This window comes from Heptranchias perlo, chromosome 29, assembly GCF_035084215.1.
Source record: "Heptranchias perlo isolate sHepPer1 chromosome 29, sHepPer1.hap1, whole genome shotgun sequence".
NCBI classification, from domain to species: Eukaryota; Metazoa; Chordata; class Chondrichthyes; order Hexanchiformes; family Hexanchidae; genus Heptranchias; species Heptranchias perlo.
Genome location: NC_090353.1, coordinates 33,824,733 through 33,851,535, shown reverse-complemented (window position 1 = coordinate 33,851,535; position 26,803 = coordinate 33,824,733). Strand labels below are relative to the sequence as shown.

The window sequence follows — 26,803 nt, the reverse complement described above, 5'->3', positions numbered from 1 at the left end:
GAGGAAAGGGACGGGAAGAGGAGGAGGAGGAGGAGGAGGAGGAGGAGGAGGAAAGGGACGGGAAGAGGAGGAGGAGGAAAGGGACGGGAAGAGGAGGAGGAGGAGAGGGACGGGAAGAGGAGGAGGAGGAGGAGGAGGAGGAGGAAGAAAGGGACGGGAAGAGGAGGAGGAGGAGGAGGAGGAGGAGGAGGAAAGGGACGGGAAGAGGAGGAGGAGGAAAGGGACGGGAAGAGGAGGAAGAGGAGGAGGAGGAAAGGGACGGGAAGAGGAGGAAGAGGAGGAGGAAAGGGACGGGAAGAGGAGGAGGAAAGGGACAGGAAGAGGAGGGGGAGGAGGAGGAGGAGGAAGAAAAGGGACGGGGAGGGGGGAGGAGAGAGCAAGGGAGAGGAAAGGAGGAGTGCCAGGGAGATGGCAAGGACAAAGGGAGAGTGGACTCGGGCTTGAGGGAAACTACCAGTGATGGCAGTGTGTGGGGGAGGAAAGGTGTGGGCTTGGGGTTGCACATTACTTGGGTTACATGAAAAATACAATCCTGGATGAGTGAATAGCTGAGCCATCCAAATCAGAAAAGGTCCCAGGTTCGATCCTGCTGTGAGCCAAGTTTGCTTATCTCAGCCAGGGCAATGGAAAAGGCGATATAATTGGCATTACTGACTCACAAGCCAGAAGTCAATATCTGCAGGAGAGGATGGGGGAAGAGGAGAAAGTTGGTGAGGAAAAAATAAATAAATCATACTCACAGTCTATCTGCACAGTTATCTGGCCGATCCAAAAATCCTCCATCCATAACGAATTTAAGAACCTGTTCGTTTGACAGTCCTTGGTATGGCTGTTCTGCTAGTGTGCTGACCTCCCAAAGAACAACTCCAAAAGACCTGACAATAGAGTACAAGTGCACATAGTTTTATAAAGTCAAACTGCACTTTATTTTAAAAAAAGAAGCCTTCCAACCTCCATAACACCTTCATTCAACCAAGTGAGTTGCAACAGCCTGGATTTCAGGTTTCTCTGCTGCTGGAGAACCCTCAACAAGATGAGGAGAGGTCTCTGCAATGATTAGTGATGCCCATTAGAAAGAACTTGATTTTATTTAGCACCTTTCACCTCCTCAAAAAATGATTAACTGGTCTTTCATGCCACTATAGTTTTGAGAGACCTTTCTGTGTGCAAATTGACTGCGATGTTTACCTACAAAACACCAGTCAGTACACTTCATTCCAATTCATTATGTACGAAGTGAGATATAAGAACATAAGAAATAGGACGAGTAGGCCATATGGCCCCTCGAGCCTGCTCTGTCATTCAATCAGATCATGGCTGATCTTCGACCTCAACTCCACTTTCTGGCCCGATCCCCATGTCCCTTGATTCCCCGAGAGTCGAAAAATCTATCCATCTCAGCCATGAATATATTCAATGACTCAGCATCCACAGCCCTCTGGGGTAGAGAATTCCAAAGATTCATAACCCTCTGCGTGAAGAAATTCCTCCTCATCTCAGTCTTGAATGGCCGACCCCTTATCCTGCGATTATGCCCCCTAATTCTAGACACTCTAGCCAGGAGAAACAATCTCTCATCATCTACCCTGTCAAGCCGCCTCAATCTTATATGTTTCAATGAGGTCACCTCTCATTCTACTAAACTCCAGAGAGTATAGGCCCATTCTACTCAATCTCTCTTCATAGGACAACCTTCTCATCTCAGCAATTTATCTAGTGAACCTTCGTTGCACCGCCTCTAGGGCAAGTATATCTTTCCTTAGATAAGGAGACCAAAACTGTACGCAGTACTCCAGGTGAGGTCTCACCAAAGCCCTGTAAGTACTGTAGTAAGACTTCCTTACTCTTGTATTCCAACACTCTTGCAATAAAGACCAACATGCCATTTGCTTTCCTAATTGCCTGCTGTACCTGCATACTAACTTTTTGTGTTTCTTGAATGAGGACACACAAGTCTCTCTGAACACCAAAATTTAGTAGTTTCTCACCATTTAAAAAATATTCTGTTTTTCTATTCTTCCTACCAAAGTGAATAACCTCACAGTTCCCCACATTATACGCCATCTGCCACCTTCTTGCCCACTCACTTAACCTGTCTACATCCCTTTTCACTGGGACCATTATAGAATCTAGAGAATTTTGGAAGATCATAACCAATGCATCCACTATCTCTGCAGCCACATCTTTTAGAACCCTTGGATGCAGGCCATCAGGTCCAGGGGGTTTGTCGGCTTTTAGTCCCATTAGTTTGTCCAAAGCCCTATACAACTTTTTCTCTAGTGATATTAATTGTTTTAAGTTCCTCACTCTCATTTACCCCTTGGTTCCCCACTATTTTTGGTATGCTTTTTGTGTCTTCTACTGTGAAGACAGATACAAAATATTTGTTTAACGCATCTGCCATTTCCTGATTCCCCATTATATTTTCCCTGTCTCAGCCTCTAAGGGACCAAAGTTTACTTTTGCTACTCTCTTCCTTTTTACATTCTTGTAGAAGCTCTTAAAATCCATTTTTATATTTCTTGCTAGTTTACTTCCATATTCTATTTTCTCCCTTTTTATCAATTTTTTGGTCATCCTTTGTTGGTTTCTAAAACTCTCTCAATCCCCAGGCTTACTACTCTTCTTGGCAACATTACAGACCTCTTCTTTCAATCTAATACTCTCCTTAACTTCTTTAGTTTGCCACGGGTTTTCCCATGGAGTTTTTATTTCTCAATGGAATGTATATTTGTTGAGAATCTTGAAATATTTCTTTAAATGTTTGCCATTGCTTTCCAACGGTCAAACCCTTTCATTTAATTTCCCAATCTACCTTTGATAACTCGCCCCTCATACCTATTGGCTTTATTTAAGTTTAAGACTCTAGTTTCTGACTTAAGTACGTTACTTTCAAACTCAGTGTGAAATTCTATCATATTATGATCGCTCTTCCCCAGAGGTTTTTTTACTGTGAGAATACTAATTAACCCTTTCTCATTACACAATACAAGATCGAAAATAGCCTGATCCCTGGTTGGTTCCAAGACGTATTGCTCTAGGAAACCATCTCAAATACATTCCATGAACTCGTCTTCTAAAATTTGATTTGCCCAGTCTATATGCAGATTAAAGTCCCCCATGATTACTGCATTACCTTTGTTACAAGCTCCTATTATTTCATGATTAATACTCTGACCAATGGTATAACTACTATTAGGGGGCCTATAAACTACTCCCACCATTGTTTTCTGACCCTTGTTATTTCTTATTTCCACCCCTACTGATTCTACTTCCTGATCCTCCGAGCCAAGATGTTTTCTCACTACTATCCTTATATCATCCTTTATTATTAGGGCTACATCCCCTCCTTTTCCATTCTGCCTGTCATTTCTATTTGTCTTTGCACCCTGGAATATTTAGTTCCCAACCTTGGTCATTTCGCAACCATGTCTCTGTAATGGCTATTAGGTCAAACCCATTTATCTCTATTTGTGCAATTAATTCATCTATCTTGTTACGAATGCTCTGTGCATTCAGATAAAGAGCCTTTAATTTTGACTTTTTAACCATTTTTTCCTGCTTTGACCTTATTTGATGTTGCACTATTATTGGTAAACTCTCTATCCCTTCCTGCCACACTTGACAATGGACATAATCCTGCCACACACAATGGACATGATAAGACACTATATAAATGTAAGTTCTTTTTACACTGTCTTGCAGGAGGAGGGAGACAGTTCAATTTGAATTTAATGCTTTGTCAAGGATAAAGCATCCTGTAAAGATCCTAGGAAAATCAAAAGCTTTTATGTCACAGTATAGACATGTTAACTACATGTAAGACTGACTCACCAAACGTCTGAGTATGTCGTGAACACTCCATCCTTCAGGGACTCCGGAGCCATCCATCGCACAGGCAGCAAACCTTTCCCACCTTTACGATAGTAGTCTGTCTCGTATATGTCCCTGGTCATTCCAAAGTCTTTAAAAAAAAAACACACAGATAAATAATTCTAATCTGTAAACTAGTAATTATACGCAATATATACAGGGCAGGAAGTACAATAAAATGTGATAGCACTAAATTAATACTTTCAACATAAGAGCACCACTTCCACCTCCATGTTAAGAACAAGTGCATTTCAAGAGTGGAACTCCTATTTGTAGGGTCAGACCCAGCTGGCTTTGAGTGTGCATGACAAGGCTCAGTTAATAAAGGCACCGCCCAGTGCTACACCAATCCATAAAGAGCAGAAGATCCCAGGATCAATCCTCAGTCAGTGCGGAGATCATTCATCTCAGTCGGGGCAGCAGTAAGGTGTTTTATATTTCACATAGGCGCACCTGGATTTAAGAGTGCGAGTGGACAATCAGCCACGATTCCCTGTGTTCCTATGTGATCCCTGCTGGAAATGAAATTGCGAATATGTGGACACTGGTGAATACAGAGTCAGGTTCTGATGTGTCGCTCCCCGTACCCAAATAGCCTCCTGATACTCGCCTTCCGAACTCACCAATGCTAATTGGCCACTTAGGCAAGGTAAGAATTTGCTGCCCCAGGAAGCTGTGGAAGCTACATCATTAAATAAATTTAAAACAGAAATAGACAGTTTCCTAGATGTAAAGGGAATTAGGGGTTACGGGGAGCAGGCAGGAAATTGGACATGAATTTAGATTTGAGGTTAGGATCAGATCAGCCATGATCTTATTGAATGGCGGAGCAGGCTCGAGGGGCCGATTGGCCTACTCCTGCTCCTATTTCTTATGTTCTTATGTAAAGGCAAGTGCCTGGCTCTAGTGGAGTCGTATCCCAGCAAGATTCAACAAAGCTGGGAGAAGTGGCCCTGCAGTGCTTCCTGCCGACAGACACATCATTCCCGGTGAGCGCAGTGAACATTAAAGCTCACTCTAGTGGCAGAAAGTACGTACAATTCACATTACATTGAAATGAGCAGCTCGACACTGAAGTTTGCTGTAGATTCCAACTAGATCACAAGTTCGATAGAGATGAGGGAGGACATTCGGCCCATCTTAGCTCATCCAGAATAGAGAGCTTACTTTCTCCCGTCACATTATCTAACCGACTCTTGAATGGGTCTAAGGTTCTCTCCTTCACCACCCTACCCGGACTGCCGCTCATCTGCCCAATTGCAGATTTTATCTCTTTTTTTTTATATATAGGTGCCTGGCTCCTTTTTCTGTCTCGACCGCACCCTGAGTTTAGTTTTTCCTGCGAACTTAAATAAATAAAACCCTCAATTTTTTCAACCCACATTTTGATTCTTTCATCAGGTAACCCGTGACAGTAAAGCGTCTTTCCTCCAGTTCCTCCCCCTCCATAAATTTGCACTGCGTGATCCGTTCCCCCCCTCCAATACTTACCTCCGATTTTCACTGTGTAATCCTCTCCCACCATGCAATTTCGAGCTGCCAGGTCTCGGTGGACAAATTTCTTTGCATTCAGGTAGGCCATTCCATCTGAAATCTCAGCTGCCATCTGAATCATCTCCTTCAGGGTGGGTGGCGGACGGCCTGCGTTATTCTTCCAGGGCAAAAAAATGGACAATGTTTAACTGTTTATTTTGTCCTTTTACAGATGCAACACACCATTAAGGCTCCAACAGGCTTGTTGCCAAGATGCACAGAAGCTTACTGGCCCAGAATTTACTGTAGCCGATCAACGAACAGCACCCACCGTGAGTTCGATTTGCCCTCGCCAGTTTAATCTCAGTGATATTTTGCGGCATAAGTTGCTGGAAGCAGGAGATGGAAACTGCGCGGCGCCCCCTACAGGGCATCTGGGGCCTGAGTGAACAGGGCAAGCAACTGTGTATCTCCTTACCCAATCAGATTGAAAGATTCTGAAATTTAACAGTGCAAGGACTTGAGAAGGAAGTGTAACTTACAATGGATGAATTCAATGTCAAATCGATTTTTAAATTCTCATCTTTGCTTCCAAATCCCTCCATGGTCTCGCCCCTCTCTATCCCTGTAACCTCCTCCGGCCCGACAACCCTCCGAGATCTCTGTGCTCCTCCAATTCTTGCCTCTTACGCATCCCCGATTTTAATTGCTCCACCATTGGCGGCTATGCCTTCAGCCACCTAGGCCCTAAGCTCTGGAATTCCCTTCCTAAAAGTCTCTTTCCCTCTCTCTCCTCCTTTAAGATGCTCCTTAAAACTTACCTCTTTGACCAAGCTTTTGGTCACCTGTCCTAATATCTCCTTATGTGGCTCGGTCAAATTTTGTTTGATAATCGCTCCTGTGAAGTGCTTTGGGATGTTTTACTGCGTTAAAGGCGCTATATAAATGCAAGTTGTTGTTGTACAAAGAGTAATAAAGAGAGGGAAAGAAAGATTGGATTAAGAGAGAGAGAAAAAGGGACAGAAAGAAAAAGTTAAAAAAAAATTAAAATTTAAAAAAAAATCTCCTACAACAATTAAAACGAAGGAATGAGGCCCCACACTTGCAATAGTTAATTTTCGGTGACAGAGGGGTTGTCTGGCAGTAATTAACACTTATCACGTTGCTAAAAGGGTACTTTAACTTGAAATGACAAGACTTAACTTTCTGTGGTGAGTTTAGTTTGTATCTACTGCACAAACACAGGAACTTCATGCCGTTCAATGCATTTGAATGGTGAGTCAGACAGCGAGAACCTGTTTTCGCAAAGCTGTCGGTGGAGTGGCGCATCTCGGACTGCAACTTTTGGATTTCCGCATTTAACTGCGCATCTCCCATCCCTGAAGTTGCTGTGCGATTCGCGCATAAATAGCGGTGAGCGCCATTAGCCTTGCCGTTGTTTTGACAGCAAATTTTGGGCCATTATTGAGTAAGTTAAGAGCATACATTATACTGTATATACTTGAATAGAAGACCGGAACTGTAAAGGCACTGTTTGGAGCTGAAAGTAAAGTGGTCTTACACGCCAGTCATAGTGGCGCAAGGTACTTCACTCGCCTGCCCCAGTGCAGTCCCACCTTCCTCTCGATTCTAGATTCTCGTGCCACTCCCCTTTGCCTCTCTCTCCTGCTCCTCCCTGGTGTGACTCCACGCTCCTGCCTGCTGCTCTGGGTGTCACTCCCCTTTCACCTGCTACTCCCTCACATCATTCCCCACCTCTTCTCTGCTGCTCTCGTGTCAAGCCCCACTCTCTCTGACTCCCCGTCCGTGCGCAGTGGTGGCAGTGCACGGAACAGTCAGCGCACACTGACATCAAATTTCCTGCTCTCTGAGCCACCGCAGTGACTGATTCGGATCACAGACTTTTCATTTTAACCCCAGGAGGGATCGGCCTATATTTGTGACATTTTATACTCGAGTATATATGGTATTTTCCCAGCCCCCCGAAGCGTACTTAGGTAAGAGGTTTGGGGCCACGTCCCTGAGCTTTGCAGCTGCTTCAGTAAAACTGCAACAGTGTGAAGTTCTCAGAACTTTTTAAACTTCATTTTTAAAAGTTTGCGACGCTACCAGAGAATCCAGCACTAACAGTCAACTTGTATTTAAACGCTGATTAACTCCAACGTCACATGGCAGGGACTTGTAACTCGGGTCTGTCGTTCTGATTTCTGAGACCAGCCCCCGATGTATAAATATAATGCCTCTGAATAACATCGCACGGGCAAGAAAACCAAAACAGCCACCTCAAGTGACCAGTTTTTGTATTTCCCAGAATACATGAAAACTTTTAAATAGCTACGAGTAGGTTATTGTGATGTTACCTCGGCATCCGGTCGTAATGAGCGCAGGTAGCTCTTCAGATCCCCATGGGTCATCAGCTCCATGACAACCAGCGTTGGCTGCCCCTTTGACACAACGCCTAGCAAACGCACCTACAAAGACAGACCCAAGTTTCAGCACAACTTGTACTCAACAAGAAACACGTTCAGCAGCCTGAACTCCGACAGAGAACAAAGGGCTCATCTTTACTAGAGAGTTCACATGAAACGCTTTAGCGAGGGCCGACTACTTTGGGAGGGAGGCAATCCAGTAGCATTTGTGGGGGGTGAGTAATGTCAGGCTACAGGTCCAAGCCACAGTTTAAAGTCTGCCGGACGTAGATACGGTCAGTCACTTAAGATGTTGGTTGGCTTACCTCACCCAGCCATTCACTCTGTCGTTGGCGGCCCTGCCTTCAGCAATCTAGACCCCATGTTCTGGAAATCCCTGCCGTAACCACTGCCGCTCCACCTTCATGACCCTCTGTAAAACCCACCTCTTTGATCAACCTATTGGCCACCCCATCTAATATCTTTCTCCTAGCATCCACGTTCACCTGATTACGTCTCTGTGAAGTGCCTCAGGACATAGATGCAGGAACTGTGGAACAAAAATGTGTGTGTGTGTGTGTGTGTGTGTGTGTGTGTGTTCTATTTTGCCCCTCCCGTTCTCTTCAGGTGTTCTTCATTGGTAATTTTTTTTCCACTTCTGCTGAAGGGTCTACACCTGAAACACTGACTTGTCTCCTCTGCTGTCTCCACACAAGCTGACTTGACCTGATGAGTGCTTCTGGAATTTTATGTCTTTGCCTCAGACACTACTGGTCCTCTACTCACCGCCTCCAGGATTTCGACGTTTGCCTTGGTGGCCAGAACTGAGGACATGGCCCATATGCCTAAATTTCCTCATCGTGATGGGACAGATTGTTTTGTTTTGGCAGTGGAGGGAGGGCAGGAGCAATAACCGCAACAATATATTAAAAGAAAGGAAGGGGGACTGTAAAGATGGGAACGTCATACCACATGGTGACAGCTGAACGCCTTCATCACTGACGCCTCGTTCAAAAACTCTATGCGCTCCCGCAGACTGGCCGATTCATTCACTGTTTTCACTGCCACATGAGTATCCGGGTCACCCTTCACAACATCCTTTGCGTTCCCCTCATACACCATACCGAAGGAACCTTGCCCCAGCTCTCTCAGCAGCTCAATCTTATCGCGTGCAACCTCCCATTCGTCTGGAACGTAGACTAGGAGAAACAATGTTAGAAGCATTTAGTGGCATTCCAATAAATGAACATTCACAATAAATACAGCCCATGTGAACACTGGCAATCTCTATTTACCTTCTCTCGTCTTGGAACATAAGAAAACCTGGAATTAGAATCAGCCAAACTAAAGCTAAGCTTAACTCAGAAATAAGTTCTTCATATTTAAAAGTCAGTGATTTACAGAGCAGACCGACACCTAATGCAGCGCTGAATCAACAACAACTTGCATTTATATAGCGCCTTTAACGTAGTAAAACATCTCAAGGCGCTTCACAGGAGCGTTATCAAACAAAATTTGACACCAAGCTGCTGAAGGAGATATCAGGACAAACTTGGTCAAAGAGGTAGATTTTAAGGAGCATCTTAAGGGAGGAGAGGTAGAGGGGTTTAGGGGGGAATTCCAGATTCTAGGACCTAGCAGCTGAAGGCATGGCCACCAATGGTGGAGCGATAGAAATCAGAGATGCGCAAGAGGCTGGAGGAGGTTATAAAGAATACAGAAGGGAATTGGACCAATTATTGGCTCAGCAAGAAAAAGACCAGGGATGTGGATCTTGAATCAAATCTTGGATGACAGCGTAAGTTGGATGGGAAGAATGGCCTTTTCTCCTTCCTACTTTCTTCTAAGTGTCAACTTAAGACTAACTTTTCAAACAACAACCTGAACTCATGGAGCACCGTTGAAGTACAAAAAAAAATTCCAATGAAAGGTTCACAATGGGCGGGTGGAAAGAAAATTGGACACCAAGCACGGGTTCATGGAAATTACCAAAGATATTTTGAGCAAGCTTTTGAAGGTGAGGAAGAAATGTAGCAAGGCGGGGTTTGAGAAGAGAATTGCAGAGAGCAAGGATATGATAGTCGAAAGTTCTGTCCTAAATGGTACAGTGGAAGGAGGGAGGTTGGGAATGCAAAAAATCAGCCTCAGAGGGTGGAGGGTGCATGGTGGATGCAGGGCGAGAGCGGAATGAGACCATGGAAGGAAGTGAAGATGAAGATTTTGAAAGTAACGTACTGGAGTGGAGGGAACCCGCGCAGGTTGGCGAGGACATGTGAGCCAGGCATTGTACAACACAAGGTGTGGGCGATGGCATTCGGACAAGTTGGGAGTTTGTGTGGAATCGAGATCAGGGTTCTAGAGGAATAGAATTTTAAAGCAGAGAAGTTATGCTAAACTTGTATAGAACCTTGGTTAGACCACACTGTGGAGTTCTGGTCTCCATATTACAAAAAGGATATAGAGGCATGGAGAAGGTGCAAAAAAGATTTACAAGGATGATACCAGAACTGAGAGGTTACAATGATCAGGAAAGACCAAACAGGGGTGACCTAATAGAGGTCTTGAAAATTATGAGAGGGTAGACATGGACAAAATGTTTCTGCTTGTGGGGGAATCCAAAACTAGGGGTCATAAATATAAGATCGTCACGAATAAATAAGGAATTCAGGAGAAACTTCTTTACCCAGAGAGTGGAACTTGCTACCACATGAAGTAGCTGAGGCGAATAGCATCGATGCATTTATGGGGAAGCTAGATAAACACATGAGGGAGAAAGGAATAGAAGGATATGCGGTTAGATAAAGTAGGGAGGGAGGAGGCTCGTGTGGAGCATAAACTTCTCGAGGGCAATTAGGGATGGGCAATAAATGCCGGCCTTGCCAGCGACGCCCACATCCCGTGAACGAATAAAAAAAAACACCAGCATAGACCAGTAGGGCTGAGTGACCGGTTTCTGTGCTGTAAATTCTATGTAAGGATGGTTGAGAGGAGAGCATTGAAGAAAGGTGAGCCTGGAAGGGTTGAAGGCATGAGAGAGAGAGAGAAATAGATTTTGATGAGCTCAGGCACCTACCATCGCTGGCACTGATATACTCTGGATTTGAAGAAGTGTAAAAAATTCCTGTAGGTACTTCTGTCCGCCTGAAAGCAAAGAAAACTCGCAATTTAGTATCTGTAGTGATCACTTAAAAGCAACAGAATTTCCCAATGAGAAAAGCACACATATTTTACAATTGATGACTTCGCACAATCTATTCTATTTTCTCGTAACTATACTGTTTGATTCACCTTATTACTTCAGCTACTTAGTAAAAGGTAAGTTTAATTTCTTAAAAAAAAGAAAATAATCAAGAGAGAAACAAGTTTCACTAGGGCCTCCAAATTTTTTTTTAAGATGGGGTCATCGTAGTCAATGAATGGTATTTAGCAGTTTAGGATTATATAGGATCAAAAAAGACCCTTGCAGTCCAAAGGCCGTTTCCACCATACTGTACTCTATCTCTCACACTCCTCAATCCATTTCTATTTGCTTAAAGAAAAACTAACCAGTCCTCTCCTGAGTTTAGTCAACGCTACCCAGCTCCCACTTTCGTCCTGGGTAGTCTGTTCTACACATTCACCGCCCTCTGCGTGAAGTAATTCACAAGAGGAGCATCAGAGCAGGGAAGTGGCAAAAAAATGCAACATGTAAATCGCAGCAGTGGTTTTTACATCCACTGATAATAACAATTCCACTATGCCATTCTGGCAATGAAATCGCACTGCCAGGTCATAACAACCTGAACAAAGATGCAATTTGCAAACGGGATCTTATGTGAAGCATATAACAACGGTTCTGAAAGATACTGTGTTGTACCGAGTTCAGCAGAAACCGAGCATTTTCGGCTGTTGATATTTACTATTACAAAAAAAAAATCATCTCGCTTCCTTCAGGGTAAAAGTAAAAATCTTAATTGAGAAAAGTGCATTAAGGCATATTTTTGATAAGTGCTCAATCATCATGTTCAGTCCCATAAAAAGGGCCTTCTCCAGCCTGATGAAGGTTTCCCCATCCTTTCTACCTATCGGTCTTCTGTGCATTTCTTGCATTCTCTGCGCTGGGGCAAAGTTTGCATTCAAAATGATGCAGTGAAACAGCACACTAGTGCATCAAAGCACCATGCTAAGATGGGGTACGCATTCCCTCACCACACACCAACTTTCTGCTCTCAAATGTGCGGTCAGAGCGACACCACCCAAGTAGAATGCAAGACAGGAGACAATAAAAGCGTTTTAAATCCACAGTGGGAGGTGAATCATCCCCTGCTGCACTGGCACATCAGAGAGGCCAGTGACAGACCTTGTGAGGACCCAGCCACGCACATTTAGCTGGAGGTGCGGTACATAGTGATGGGAGACCTGGACAGAAGGAGCGAGGAGGGAGCCGGAAAATAAATTTGATGGTATCACCAGGAAAGTAGTCAACTGTGTTCTGATGAGTCACTCAATTGTGCTTACCTCTTCTTCACCACCAAAAAGATGATTGGAACCAGGATGATGAGCAGAACGGCAAAGATTATTGGCCCAATTATCTTGTAAATTTCACTGTCACGGTCTGTTTGCAAGCACAAGAAGAAAAAGTGTATAGTATAATAAGAAGGCAGAACTTGATTTGGTAAAAGAGTGTGGAACGTTGCTGGGGAGGAGAACTGACAATTTTGGTGTGGATTTAATGGTTTTAAAAATCCGTTCTGTCCCTCTTTAATTCTGATTTCCTGTTGCATTACTTTGAATCAATTAACAAGCTGCTACGGTGTGATGCTTATAGAAACTGCACACTGCTACAGATGGAAAAGAATCTTAAATCATTAGACGCTTCTGAGCAGCAATCTGAAACAGACATTTCAATCTGCAAAGTTTCCTGATCAAACTCTGGTTGACCTCAGCTTACTTACCCATTAGACACAGTGGCCTTAAAGTGACACAGGCTGACCACAGCAGAGCAAAGCAATGTGCATTACGTGGTATGTCACTCTTGTCATGTGTTTATAAAACAGTGTGGCCCTTCAAACTCCTCAGGGCAATAGGCGCGAACACCCGGTGTAAGATGTCCAGAACTGCAGCACCAGCTGAGAACAATCAGGCAGGACCTGGATGCGCCAGATACCAGCCTAGGCGACCAACTTCCAATGGGGCCAGTGGCAGTGCCTTCCCCTTCCCTCCAAGTGCCTAACTGGCACTACATTTCCCATTTCGAGTGAGCGACCAAGTTGTACCTACCTTGGCGTGGGCACTTGCTAAAGGCATTTCAAATCAGTTGACCCTGCCCTGACCCCGGATACTCTAGCGAGATGAGGAGCAGAGGTCACTGCTGTCCCACTCAGCCCCATTCACGTTAGCAGAGCGGCGCTGAGGTTTCTCAGGGCCCATTTCATTCAACTCACTGTAAACAATGCTATAGGAAATCTGCTGGTATAAATTTAAAGAACAGGAGGTGGTGGTTGGGGAGAATGTCAGACAAATCATCCTGGTTTCTTCTGACCGGGAGCATGAAATTTTCAAGCAATTTGCTGACCTCAACAATTCACAGGCAGCTACAATTATCTGGGATTTCCACAGGAAGTACTTCAGCAGTGGCCTAAAAGGGACAGGCAAAGTTATCAGCTAAACATCTTAAACATGCCCCAGACCAACCAGGAGCAATACCGTAAGTGATCTGTAATTCTTTCTTCTAGAAGTTTTGAGGAGCACAAATGCAAAAATCCCCGTCACATAAAAACCACGATTGGTTCCTAAGAAATTTGAACCAATCACAAAACACTTAACCACTGTCTCAGAGTGCACTTTGGTTCCAAGCTAATTTCAGCCAATCAGGATGGGCTCAGCGACAATGAACCAAGTGGTAAAGTGTTACTTTGACCAGCCCCAGGGAAATTTCAGCCTATCGCAAAGTACTTTACCACTTTCTTCACTGTATCCAAGTACATCGCTTCGCAAATTTTCTGTCACCACTTTGAAATGTAACGGGAAAAAGAGTATCTCTTCTGATTCACAATGATTAATGCCACAGGAGATGCGCTAATAGGGCACCCACCAGCGTCTCGTTATGTCAGCAGGAGTATAATTCACGGACAGTGTCGTATAAACCATCAGGCCCATCAATCCTCACCCTACCGTACAGACGGTTAACCTTGTGCACTGTCTCCTCAACCCGACAGGGGTCGCATATGAAAAAAAAAACCTAGAAGGAAATGCATGTCCCATTCCCAGGAAAAAGTCCAGGGAAATCCCTCCTGATTCTATAAGGCAAACAAGAGATCATGGTTACCCGCCATGCATCGTTAATCACAAGTTCCCTTTACGTGACCTCTTTTGATAACTAAACACCATGCACAACACTAATTCAGCCTTTCCATGACTCCGATTCTGCCTGTATAGAGCAAGATAGACAATTCTAGTTGAATGGAGAGCAGGTTCAGGGTCTTTGCTCTTGAACCACCCCGGATTTCTCAGAGAACCCTCGAGCTGTTAGGAAGTTACGGACCAAATTTCCCCACCACTCCAAAGTGGAGCTCGGGCCGGGATTAAATGCAGACTCGCTTTTCTTTCCTGAAGAAAAAAAACTTACTATTGTTTGAATCTTGAATGCAGAAGGAGATCGCCTCTGTCCAGGAGCCGTTCCCAGCCAGTGACGTGGCTCGCACTTTCAAAGTGTAGTTCCCAGGATGGTGCACTTTTAGTTTGCAGCCTTTCTCACTGAGGTACTTTTTACGAGACACACACTGTTGCGTCTCCTGTGGCAAAGACCAAAACAAAGCACATCAAGTGTCAATTCTTAAGGATGTAGGAAGCAAGTGTTTTTACTTAATTCTTAATTGAATTAGGTTCAGTAACCAGAACCAACGCACCATATGCATTTGTTGATGAAGTAAAAATAGACAAGAGGGGAAGCAATATAAAGGGGGTGCAGGATCAGAGAGACCTGGGGGTGTATATACACTAATCCTTGAAGGTGGCAGGACAAGTTGAGAAGACTGCTGTTTTTTTTTATATTCGTTCATGGGATGTGGGCGTCGCTGGCGAGGCCGGCATTTATTGCCCATCCCTAATTGCCCTTGAGAAGGTGGTGGTGAGCCGCCTTCTTGAATCGCTGCAGTCCGTGTGGTGACGGTTCTCCTACAGTGCTGTTAGGGAGGGAGTTCCAGGATTTTGACCCAGCGACAATGAAGGAACGGCCGATATATCTCCAAGTCGGGATGGTGTGTGACTTGGTGGGGAACGTGCAGGTGGTGTTGGTCCCATGTGCCTGCTGCCCTTGTCCTTCTAGGTGGTAGAGGTCGCGGGGTTGGGAGGTGCTGTCGAAGAAGCCTTGGCGAATTGCTGCAGTGCATCCTGTGGATGGTACACACTGCAGCCATGGTGCGCCGGTGGTGAAGGGAGTGAATGATTAGGGTGGTGGATGGGGTGCCAATCGAGCGGGCTGCTTTGTCCTGGATGGTATCGAGCTTCTTGAGTGTTGTTGGAGCTGCACTCATCCAAGCAAGTGGAGAGTATTCCATCACACTCCTGACTTGTGCCTTGTAGATGGTGGAAAGGCTTTGGGGAGTCAGGAGGCGAGTCACTCGCTGCAGAATACCCAGCCTCTGACCTGCTCTTGTCGCCACAGTATTTATACGGCTGGTCCAGTTAAGTTTGTGGTCAATGGTGACCCCCAGGGTGTTGATGGTGGGGGATTCGGCGATGGTAATGCCGTTGAATGTCAAGGGGAGGTGGTTAGACTCTCTCTTGTTGGAGATGGTCATTGCCTGGCACTTGTCTGGCAATGATCATCTGTTGTTAAAGCATATGGGATCCTTGATTTTATAAACTGAGGTAAAGAGGTCCAAAGAGATTTAGGGATCCATGTACATAGATCATTAAAACGTCAAGGACAGGTACTGAAAATAATCAAAGGCTAATGGAACGCTGGCTTTTATATCTAGAGGACTAGAATACCAAGGAGTAGAAGTTATGCTACAGCTATACAAAAGCCCTGGTTAGGCCACACCTGGAATACTGTGTTCAGTTCTCCTGAGGACACAGATTTAAGGTGATTGGCACAAGAGGCATCATGAGGAAAAACAAATTTACTCAGCGAGTTATGATGATCAGGAATGAACTGCCTGAAAGGGTGGTGGAAGCAGATTCAATAACAACTTTCAAATGGGAATTGGATAAATACTTGAAGGGAGAAAATTTTCAGGGTTATGGGGAAAGAGCGGGGGTGAGGGACTAATTGGATTGCTCTTCCAAAGAGCCAGCACAGGCACAATGGGCCGAACAGCCTCCTTCTGTGCTGCATTATTCTATGATTCTACAGCACCAATTGGGCCAGGGTAGGAAAGAATGGTAAAAAGACAAAATTGAAGGTTCTTTATCTGAATGCGCGCAGCATTCATAATTAGATGGATGAATTGACGGCACAAATAGAAACAAATGGGTATGATCCCGTGATCATTACAGAGACATGGTTGCAAGCTAAATATTCAGGGTTATTTAACATTTAGGAAGGATAGGAAAAAAGGTAAAGGTGGTGGGGTAGCTCTGTTAATAAAGGATGAAATTGGTATAATAGTGAGAAGTGATCTTGGCTCAGAAGATCAAGATGTCGAATCAATTTGGGTGGAGGTAAGAAATTGCAAGGGAAAGAAATCACTGGTGGGAGTAGTATATAGGCCCCCTAACAGTAGCTACACTGTAGGGCAAAATATTAATCAGGAAATAAGGGGGGCTTGTAAAAAAGGTAATGCAACAATCATGGGCGATTTTAACTTTCACATAGATTGGACAAATCAAATTGGCAAAAATAGCCCTGAGGAGGAGTTCATAGAGTGTATTACAGACTGTTTCTTAGACCAATACGTCAGGGAACCAACCAGGGAACAGGCCATTTTGGATCTGGCAATGGGTAACGAAACAGGATTAATTAATGATCTCAAAGTAAAGGACGCCTTGGGAAGCAGTGATCATAACATGATAGAATTTCACATCCAGTTTGAGAGCGAGGATCTTGGGTCTGAAACTACTGTATTAAACTTAAATAAGGGCAATTATAAAGGAATGAGGGCGGAATTGGCTAAAGTGGACTGGGTAAACAGATTAGATGGTATGATGGTGGATAAGCAGTGGCAAACATTTGAAAAGATATTTTATGACTCGCAACAAAAATATATCCCTGTGAGGAGGAAAGACTCCACAAAAAGGGTGAACCAACCATGGCTAACTAAGGAAGTCAAGGATGGTATCAGGTTAAAAGAAAAAGCGTACAACATGGCAAAGATTACTGGTAAGCCCGAAGATTGGGAAAACTTTAAAAACCAGCAAAGGATACTAAAAGAATAATAAAGAGGGAGAAAATAAATTATGAGAGTAAACTCGCAAGAAATATAAAAACTGACTGTAAAAGCTTCTACAAGTATATAAAAAGGAAGAGGAGAGCTAAAGTAAACATTGGTCCCTTAGAGCATGAGACTGGGGAAATAATAATGGAAAACAAGGAAATGGCAGAGGAATTGAACAGATATTTTGTATCTGTCTTCACAGTAGAAGACACTAATAACATACCAATAATAGTAGAAAATCAAGGGGCAAAGGGGAGGGAGGAACTAAAAACAATCACTATCACTAGAGAAAAAGTACAAGGTAAACGAATGGGTCTAAAGACTGACAAGTCCCCTGGACCTGATGGCTTGCATTTAAGGGTGTTAAAGGAAGTGGCTACAGAGATAGTGGATGCACTGGTTGTAATCTTCCAGAATTCATTAGATTCTGAAAAGGTCCCAGTGGATTGGAAAACCGCAAACGTAACACCCCTATTCAAGAAGGGAGTGAGACAGAAAGCAGGTAACTATAGACCAGTTAGCCTAACATCTGTCATTGGGAAAATGCTGGAATCCATTATTAAGGAAGTAGTAGCAGGACATTTGGAGACTCATAATACAATCAAGGAGAGTCAACATGGTTTTATAAAGGGGAAATCATGTCTGACAAATTCATTAGAGTTCTTTGAGGAAGTAACGGGCAGGGTGGATAAAGGGGAACCAATGGATGCAGTATATTTGGATTTCCAAAAGGCATTCGATAAGGTGCCACATAAAAGATTACTGCACAACGTAAGAGCTCATGGTGTTGGGGGTAATATACTGGCATGGATGGAGGATTGGCTAACTAACAGAAAACAAAGAGTCGGGATAAAAGAGTCATTTTCAAAATGGCAGTCTGTAACTAGTGGGGTGCCGCAGGGATCAGTGCTGGGGCCTCAACTATTTACAATATATATCAATAACTTGGATGAGGGAACAGAGTGTCTTGTGGCCAAATTTGCTGATGATACAAAGATAGGTGGAAAAGCAAGTTGCGATGAGGACACAAAGTGTCTGCAAAGGGATATTGACAGGTTAAGTGAATGGGCAAAAATTTGGCAGATGGAATATAATGTGGGAAAATGTGAAGTCATCCACTTTGGGAGGAAAATTAAAAGCAAAATATTAGTTGAATGGAGAAATACTACAAAATGCTGCGGTACAGAGGGATCTGGTTGTCCTTGTATATGAAACACAAAAAGTCAACATACAGGTGCAGCAGGTAATCCGGAATGCAAACGGAATATTGGCCTTTATTTGTAGGGGGATGGAGTATAAAAGCAGGGAAGTCATGTTACAACTGTACAGGGTGCTGGTGAGGCCACACCTGGAGTACTGCGTACAGTTCTGATGCCTTTACTTAAGGAAGGACATACTTGCATTGGAGGCAGTTCAGAGAAAGTTCACTAGGTTGATTCCGGGTATGGAAGGGTTGTCTTATGAGGAAAGATTGAGCAGGTTGGGTTTATACTCATTGGAGTTTAGAAGAATGAGAGGAGATCTTATTGAAACATACAAGATTCTGAGGGGACTTGATAGGGTAGATGCTGAGAGGATGTTACCCCCTCATAGGGGAATCTAAAACTAGGGGGCATAGTCTCAGAAAAAGGGGTCACCCGTTTAAGACGGAAATGAGGAAGAATTTCTTCTCCCAGAGTGTCGTGAATCTTTGGAATTCCTAACCCCAAAAAGCTGTGGAGGCTGAGTCATTGAATGCATTCAAGGCTGAGTTAGACAAATTTTTGATCAGCAAGGGAGTCAAAGGATATGGGGAAAGGGCAGGAAAGTGGAGTTGAGGTAAAAATCAGCTCAGCCATGATCTCATTAAATGGTGGAGCAGGCTCGAGGGGCCGAACGGCCGACTCCTGCTCCTATCTTTTCTGGTCTAATTGATTCAGTCAGTAGGAAGTCTGATTGACTATAATCTATATATCATTAAAAATCTTGCATGTGCACACACTAGCTATTCAATTTCCTATTGTCACGATTTTTGGTCACACTTTTATGTCAACATTTAGAATAAAAATCCAGTCTGTAAACAATTGTCTGTAACAATGCAGTTGCAGCCTCTGGCCTGCTGATGCTGTGGAGTTGAGTTTCTGAAGTGTCTCTCCCAACTCCACTGACATCTTACATGCACATTTTACTAGTCATTAGACAATAGTTATGCTTAAAATGCCTTTCACTCACTTCAGATTCCCCAAGGCGTTTGTAGTGCACTTCGTACAACACAATGAGACCATTTGGAGTCTTCGGCTCCTCCCATTTGATAAGAACCGTTTTGTCGATTACCTCATGTGAGACTGGACCCACAATGTCATCAGCCTTTGCTGTGAAACAAAAAAAAAACCTCAATTCAGTTGAACAGTCCCAGTAACACAGGAAACCATGCAAACCATGTTTCATGCAGTAAATAAGGTGACACTTGCATTCTCAATTGTCTCAAGATGAAAATTCAGCCTTTGATTATTGAGCAACATAGATGAAGGGCCAAGTCACACAGTACAGAGCACCATGAGTTGGAGAGATGTCTAGGTATGTCTGAAAGTAGTGGTCGGCTTGAGTTTTAAAAACCTATTTAAAAATAGGAGTAAGGGAAGACTGAGGGAGGCGAGGACTCCCACACTTTATGGTTCCAGAAAAGAATGAATTAAGAGTAGGAGTCAGTGTGATGAGTTTAGACATAACATTCAGTAAACTTGGGAGAAATTTCAAACTTGGGGGGGGGGGGGTTAACCCCAGGACGGGCAGGGATAATCCAGTAGAATTTAATAACGAGTAGCCCAAATGGGTGTGTTGTCATCAATTTGGTTTACACTTACCTTGCAATTTGACTTATTCAATCATCACAAACCTTTGGCCTTCCTAAATTTTACATGGGACACGCACTTGCATTCCACAAACTTTAATTCCTGTTGTCAAAATTGTTGGTCAGGGTTTTCTGCCAACATTTATCATTTTGATTTACTATTTCAGCAGTCACCATTCAATTTTTCCAGGTCAATTTTTGTGATGTAATTGCAGTCCCTGCCCACTTGGTGGCTCCGTGGAGTGAGTTCCTGAAGTCTCTCCCAACTCCATCGCCATCTTGAATATATATGACAGCTTCTATGCCAATTGACTAATGGCAACTCCAGGGGACACTTACTAGCAACTGAATAGAAAGAGTGAACGCTGTGTCACCTGTGCACCCAAACTGGGACCAGGTGAGGAAGAACTTTGCTGGTCTCCGGCAGGTTGTTGCGCTCATGCGTTGCTTAAATTGTGCAATGCTGCCTTATAGTGCAGCATACAGTGTACAATACACTTGTGGGGGGAGTTCAAAACGAGAAGTCATAAATATAAGATAGTCACTAATAAATCCAATACTGTGTACAGTTCTGGTCACCCTATTATAGAAAGGATATTATTAAACTAGAAAGAGTGCAGAAAAGATTTACTCGGATGCTACCGGGACTTGATGGTTTGACTTCTAGGGAGAGGTTAGATAGACTGGGACTTTTTTCCCTGGAGAGTAGGAGGTTAAGGGATGATCTTATAGAAGTCTATAAAATAATGAGGGGCATAGATAAGGTAGATAATCAAAATCTTTTCCCAAAGGTAGGGGAGTCTATAACGAGGGGACATAGATTTAAGGTGAGAGGGGAGAGATACAAAAGGGTCAAGAGGGGCAATTTTTTTCACTCAAAGGGTGGTGAGTGTCTGGAACGAGCTGCCAGAGGCAGTAGTAGAGGCGGGTACAATTTTGTCTTTGAAAAAGCATTTGGACAGTTACATGGGTAAGATGGGTATAGAGGGATATGGGCCAAGTGCAGGCAATTGGGACTAGCTTAGTGGTATAAACTGGGCGACATGGACATGTTGGGCCGAAGGGCCTGTTTCCATGTTGTAACTTCTATGATTCTATGAATTCAGGAGAAACTTCTTTATCCAGAGAGTGGTGAGAATGTGGAACTCGCTACCACAAGGAGTAGTTGAGGCGAATATCATAGATGCATTTAAGGGGAAGCTGGATAAGTACGTGAGGGAGAAAGGAATAGAAGGATATGTTGATAGCGTTAGATGAAGTAGGGAGGGAGGAGGCTCGTGTGGAGCATAAACACCGGCACAGACCTGTTGGGCCAAATGGCCTGTTTCTGTGCTGTAATTTCGATGTAATTCTATAGAAAATTAATCATTTTTTTTCTCCCCTACCTTCAGGCATGGTCCTTGCACTGACGTAAGCTGCGACACTACACCCCACAGTTTCCGCATCGTGGTTGCAGGCATGGATTTCGATTCGATATCCCGAGAAATGTCGCAAGTTGGAGATCACCAGAGACTCCCTCATCCACACCTTCTCTGATAATTTTGGATGCTCCTCCTCTGGCAATTTTGTTGCAGACGCATTCATCATGGAGGAAGGCGTGGTCACTTCCAGGATGCTGCTGTTCGAGAAGATTCCCAGTTCCCTACGTTTCCGCGAAGGCCTAAAACCAATGGCGACAAGGAGGCAGTTTTAAAACAGTGTTTTAATGTTAAAAGTGCACGTAGTGACGGCTGTGGGGAGTAACAGCAACGTAACTTTTAAAGTTTAAAAAAATTAATTCTTGGGACATGGTTGTCGTTGGGAAGGCCAGCATTTATTGCCCATCCCTCGTCGCCCTGAGTTTGATACAACAGAGTGGCTTGCTAGGCCACTTCAGAGGGCAGTTAAGAGTCAACCACTTTTGTTGGGACTGGAGTCACATATAGACCAGACCAGGTAAGGCAGGTTTCCTTCCCTGAAGGATATTAGTGAACCAGTTGGGTTTTTTTCTACAACAATCCAGCAGTTTCACGGTCACTTTTACTGATACCAGCATTTTATTTCCATTTTAAAAAAGCTGAATTCAAATTCTCAAGCTGGGATTTGAACTCGAGTTCTATATTATTCGTCTAGGCCTCTGGATTACTGGTCCAGTCACATAACCACCACACTGCCGCACCCAAGAAAAGTTGGGGAAAAAGGTTTTCTTGTGGGGGGGGGGGTGGGTGGGGAGAGATAATTGTGGGTATTAACATGGTAGTTTCTACTGTGGCAGTTTGATATCAATGGCATCCATGGTAATCTTTGTAGTCGGCACTGGACAACGTAAAGAATGGGAACTCCTGCCTCCAAAGGCACCCAGGGCCCAAAGGTTGTAGGGTCCAGCGAGCAGAGGCAGTGCAAAAATGCAGGCCTCCGTCGCTATCGAGTCTCCTACTGGCCCGCCAAGGAACACCAGTGCATTGCACACAGAAAACAGGGAATACGGGACTCGTGTTACGGATACTCGTTCTCGCGCACAACGTAAATAAAAAACCCAAAAAAAACAGGATTAAAGCTATTTCACCGGTGAACCGGTTTGCATGAATTCATTCCAGACCAATGAGCCACTCATTCTCAGTGCAGTTAACTTGCTCCTTTCAGGATGCCAGGCAGCGCCATTACTGCAGCAGTGCCGAGTGAATGAGGGGCTTCCAGCAAGTGAAAACACAACAGCAAGGGTGCAAGTGCATGAGTGGAAAAAGCGGCACATTAAAGCCTTTATACCCTGCAACAACTTAACCTGGCAAGATTCAGGTAATCCAATTGGATAAATTAGATACACAAATCAAGGGACTCAGAACCAAAAACACAGCTGTCTGGATATTTAAAATGTTAAAGGACAGTTTGTAACTCCCATGTTAAAGTGCTATAGGGTATAGATCAAACCAGGTCATGACATTGCGTTGCAAAGTTACTTTCACTGGTGCAATGTGTCCTTTAAACAGAAACCACCTGGATGTCCAGACTTTACTGGAATTTGAACTGAGATAGGAAAGTACACTAGTACATGTTACGGTCTCACAGATTACTGACATGTATGCACTAAACTTAACAGATAGCTGCGAGCTCCCCCCAATGGCTCTGTGGGGAAATACATGGCTAGGTATGGAATTGGGCATCATATGCCAGGAGTTTAGGTGCTTCGCACAGCTTCCGTGACCTGGTTTTTTTTTTGGGGGGGGGGGGGGGGGGAAACAAATCTGCTAGGCCCCAGCTCCCAATCACTAACCAGTGACCCCCTAACGAAAAGTGCACAAGTGTGCAATTCGGACAAGGAAAATATTGGGCTCAGTTGCAATGCCCATGATCAAACAGCCCCTTCATTATGGTGGAGATGGAGACTCCACTGTAATTGATTCTTCTCTGAAATGCACATGCAGCAAACTGCAGCACTGACAGAAACACTTATCAAATCCGCTGATGTCAATTAGAAGAGCAATAGTGAAAACTGTTCCCTTGTGCGACATCTCATTATTTAACACTTAGCGTGGCAGACGCAGGGTCTAGATCTCAGTGACATTCCCTGTGATGGGGTATCCCAAGGGCCTGTCCTGGACGTGTTTATTTCAATCCCATAGTGGAGATCAATCGCAATGCCTGCCTCCACTGAGCAAAATTACCTGAAGGTGTCACTCGTACATTGCTGGTTGATGACAACAGCAACCAGAGTTGATTAGAAGAAATATTTTTTTTTAAAAACTCAAAAGTAGCAACAATGGCTAATAAAAATGCAGGTTCAGGTTTCCCAATGGTTCAGGCAGCAGGTGTCCACACTACAACACAGACCAGGAAGGTGTTAGCTTTCATCACTACTCTGCGTTGAGTTGGCCGATTTCAGTTGCAGTAGTAGTAAAGAGCAGGACCTCAGCACTCCGTGGCTGGGGAGGAATGTGGGGAAGAGAATAAAATCAGCCAGGTTCCTGATTGCTATCCAACGACTCTCGCTAGAAAACGAGTGAACGGACAAGGGACGAGGACAGGGTCAGACCTGGCTGTGTCGTCCTCCCCGTGACTGAACAGCTGTTGAAACGGTCAGTTGGGCGAAGTATTAGAGGATTCCTTACATCCTGCAATTAGTTTTCACAACAGCAGCCATCACGTGACTTAATAAAAAAGAAAACTATAAACTTTGACTTCTGGCAACAGCAACAAACACAAACTCTCCCTAAACCTCTCCTCCTTTAAGACGCTCCTTAAAACTTACCTCTTTGACCAAGCTTTTGGTCACCTGTCCTATTATCTCACGTGGCTTGGTGTCAAATTTTGTTTGAAAACCCTCCTGTAAAGCGCCTTGGGACGTTTCACTACATTTAAGTCGCTATATAAATGCAAGTTGTTGTTGTTGATTATTACTCATGCATTTATATAGTGTCTTATCACATCCCCAGGACGTCCCAAAATGCTTCACTGCTAATGAATTGCTTTTGAAGTGGTTGTGCGGGCAAACGTGGCAGCCAATTTGCACGTAGCAAGATCCCACGAACACCAAACGAATGACCGGCCAGCTCATCTGTTCTTGGTTGAGGGAACGATGCTGTCCAAGACGTCGGGAGAACTTCCTGGTCTTCTTTGAATGGGGACGTCGAATCGTTTACGTCGACCTCAACAGGCAGACGGGGCCTCAGTTTAATGTCTCATCTGAAAGGCAGCACCTCAGACGATGTAGCACTCCTGTAGTATTGCACTGGAATGTGAGCCTAGATTATGTGCTCTTCGGTGCTGGAGAGGAGTTCAAACCCACTGCCCTCTGACTCAGAGTGCTACCAACTAAGCCAAGCCAACACTGAGTGAGGGAACAGAAAATACCCATCTCAAATTTTGTTGTAAGTGAAGGGAAATAACAAAAACTAGGTCTGTGTTTTTAAAAGAAAAGTAGTGTCAAATTTTATGCAGGTACAATGTACCCAGCTGGGTGTGGTGTTTTCCAAGGCCGAATGGCTGTGACGCAACTCCCAAGCTGGTTCCATGAGTTGCAGACGCCCCCATCAACCCACCCCTATCACAATGAACAGAACTGCTCCAGGGCTGTTCATCGGCCATGTCACTGGGGCAGCTCTGGAGGCAAGGAGACATACTGAGGCGAGTGACGCCATGAAATATGAATTACATAATTTAAAACCCAGTTTACTGGGCCCAACCAGGCGGCCATCTGGGAAAAGGACAAACATACAGGTCTGCTTCAGGAGATGAGTTGTAACATTCGGTCAATATCGCAAGATAGACAAGGAACGCTGTTTGGCCCAAATTAGCTCATCCATTCAAACAAACCTAGTCTCCTCACCACAGCATCCAAGTGATCTTTAAATAATCCCAAGGTTTTTACCTCCAACATCCTATCTAGATGTCCCATCCAAACGTTAAAAAAAGAACTTGAAATATAGCACCTCTTACGACCACACGATGTCCCAAAGCGCTTTACAGTCAATTAAGTACTTTTTGAAGTGTAGTCGCTGTTGTAACATAGGAAATCACTCTTTGTATGACTATTGTCGTGGTCAACATGAAGTATTTCATTTACTTTTTCCAAACCATTTACTACATATCTGTATGCACTTCTTATAACAAAATCTTAGTTCCTGTTGTCATATTTTGTGTCAACTTTTTTTGCCATTATAAATTCCTGTGTCTACATTTATGCTGGAAACTGTCTATGTAAACTTGTCACGCTGTAATTATACCCTCCCACCAGTGGTGGCGCTGTAATACCTCAGTTTTACATCTCCCAGCTCCTCCAACCAACTTTGCTTCCCAAATTGCTGTACGTTTTGCTATTTCACTGTAAACAAATCAGATTTTAAAAATCCAAGTGCTATATATAAAAATAGTGATAGAATATATGGCTTTAAAACGGCAACTGAATTATGTCTGTGCGTCATAGTCCAATTATCTCCTGCTCTCTAACCATGCTACACCTGAGGCCTTTTACTCTATATTTAGTCTCTCCTCCCAAATGTAGAATGCCACAGGAGATCAACTAGTTTTATCTATCACCTCGATGACGTTCCTTTCAGTGACCTCCTTTCAAAGTTCAAGGGCCCGTTTTCGTTCACTATATTGGGCTTTTCTTCCGCCATCTTCATCTCCAAGCTCGGTTCTTCGACCAGAAGGTGCCCCCCACCCCCCACGTTATTATTTCGACCCCTTGTCCCGTCTTGAACCTTCCTTCTGCTGTTGGGCCCCTCCGTCCGTCTTTTGCCTTTTCATGAAGCATCTCACCCGAAACATTTGGCTGCATGTGTATTTCAGATGGTGAGTGACCTGCTTTTTTATTCTTTAGTATTTTCAGTGCTCTTCATGGAACACGTATGACTATAAACATCAAACCAAAGAGAATATAATTTTGCCATATTTTGAACTGGATTAATGGAGTCCCGTGCCTTCCTTGCACCACTGTCCCCCATTTACTTTTCTTCCCATTCCTGCTTCTATTGTAGCCCATAATTAGGAGGAACAGAACTTGGCCCAGTATTTTTTTTTTAGCTGTCAGGTCTCCAGTTTAAGTTTTGAGAGCATTCGTCAGATATCACACTTCAAAACGTATGTAACAAAACAAAAGACAGTCTGTTTTTTTTCTGATCAGGAGCCAGAAATTTACAAGCACTTTCCAATCTAAAAAGTTTCCTCACCAAACACCAATTTAACCCTCACTGACCTCAGGCTTATAAGACCATGAAAAATAGGAGCAGGAGTAGGCCATAAGGTCCCTCGAGCTTGCTCCGCCATTCAATGATCATGGCTGATCTTCAACCTCAAATCCACTTTCCTGCCCGATCCCCATATCCCCAAGTCCTGCTGGAAATTATGCACAGGAGGCTATCGGGCGAAGGCGTGACCGGGTC

General features: G+C 44.0%; 1 protein-coding gene across 2 annotated transcripts in view; it reads right to left on the bottom strand.

Annotated features, from left to right (window-relative positions):
• Positions 1-26,803, bottom strand: part of LOC137299601 (insulin receptor-like) — a 201,675-nt gene that overhangs the window by 8,865 nt on the left and 166,007 nt on the right. For both annotated transcript variants that reach the window (XM_067968460.1, XM_067968461.1), the window contains 10 exons: positions 21,329-21,603; positions 19,325-19,464; positions 14,362-14,527; positions 12,252-12,348; positions 10,828-10,895; positions 8,724-8,953; positions 7,707-7,817; positions 5,365-5,524; positions 3,835-3,964; positions 741-875 (listed from right to left, as the gene is read on the bottom strand). In XM_067968460.1, coding sequence (XP_067824561.1) covers positions 741-875; positions 3,835-3,964; positions 5,365-5,524; positions 7,707-7,817; positions 8,724-8,953; positions 10,828-10,895; positions 12,252-12,348; positions 14,362-14,527; positions 19,325-19,464; positions 21,329-21,603 — 1,512 coding nt within the window. The remainder of the gene's footprint in view (positions 1-740; positions 876-3,834; positions 3,965-5,364; positions 5,525-7,706; positions 7,818-8,723; positions 8,954-10,827; positions 10,896-12,251; positions 12,349-14,361; positions 14,528-19,324; positions 19,465-21,328; positions 21,604-26,803) is intronic.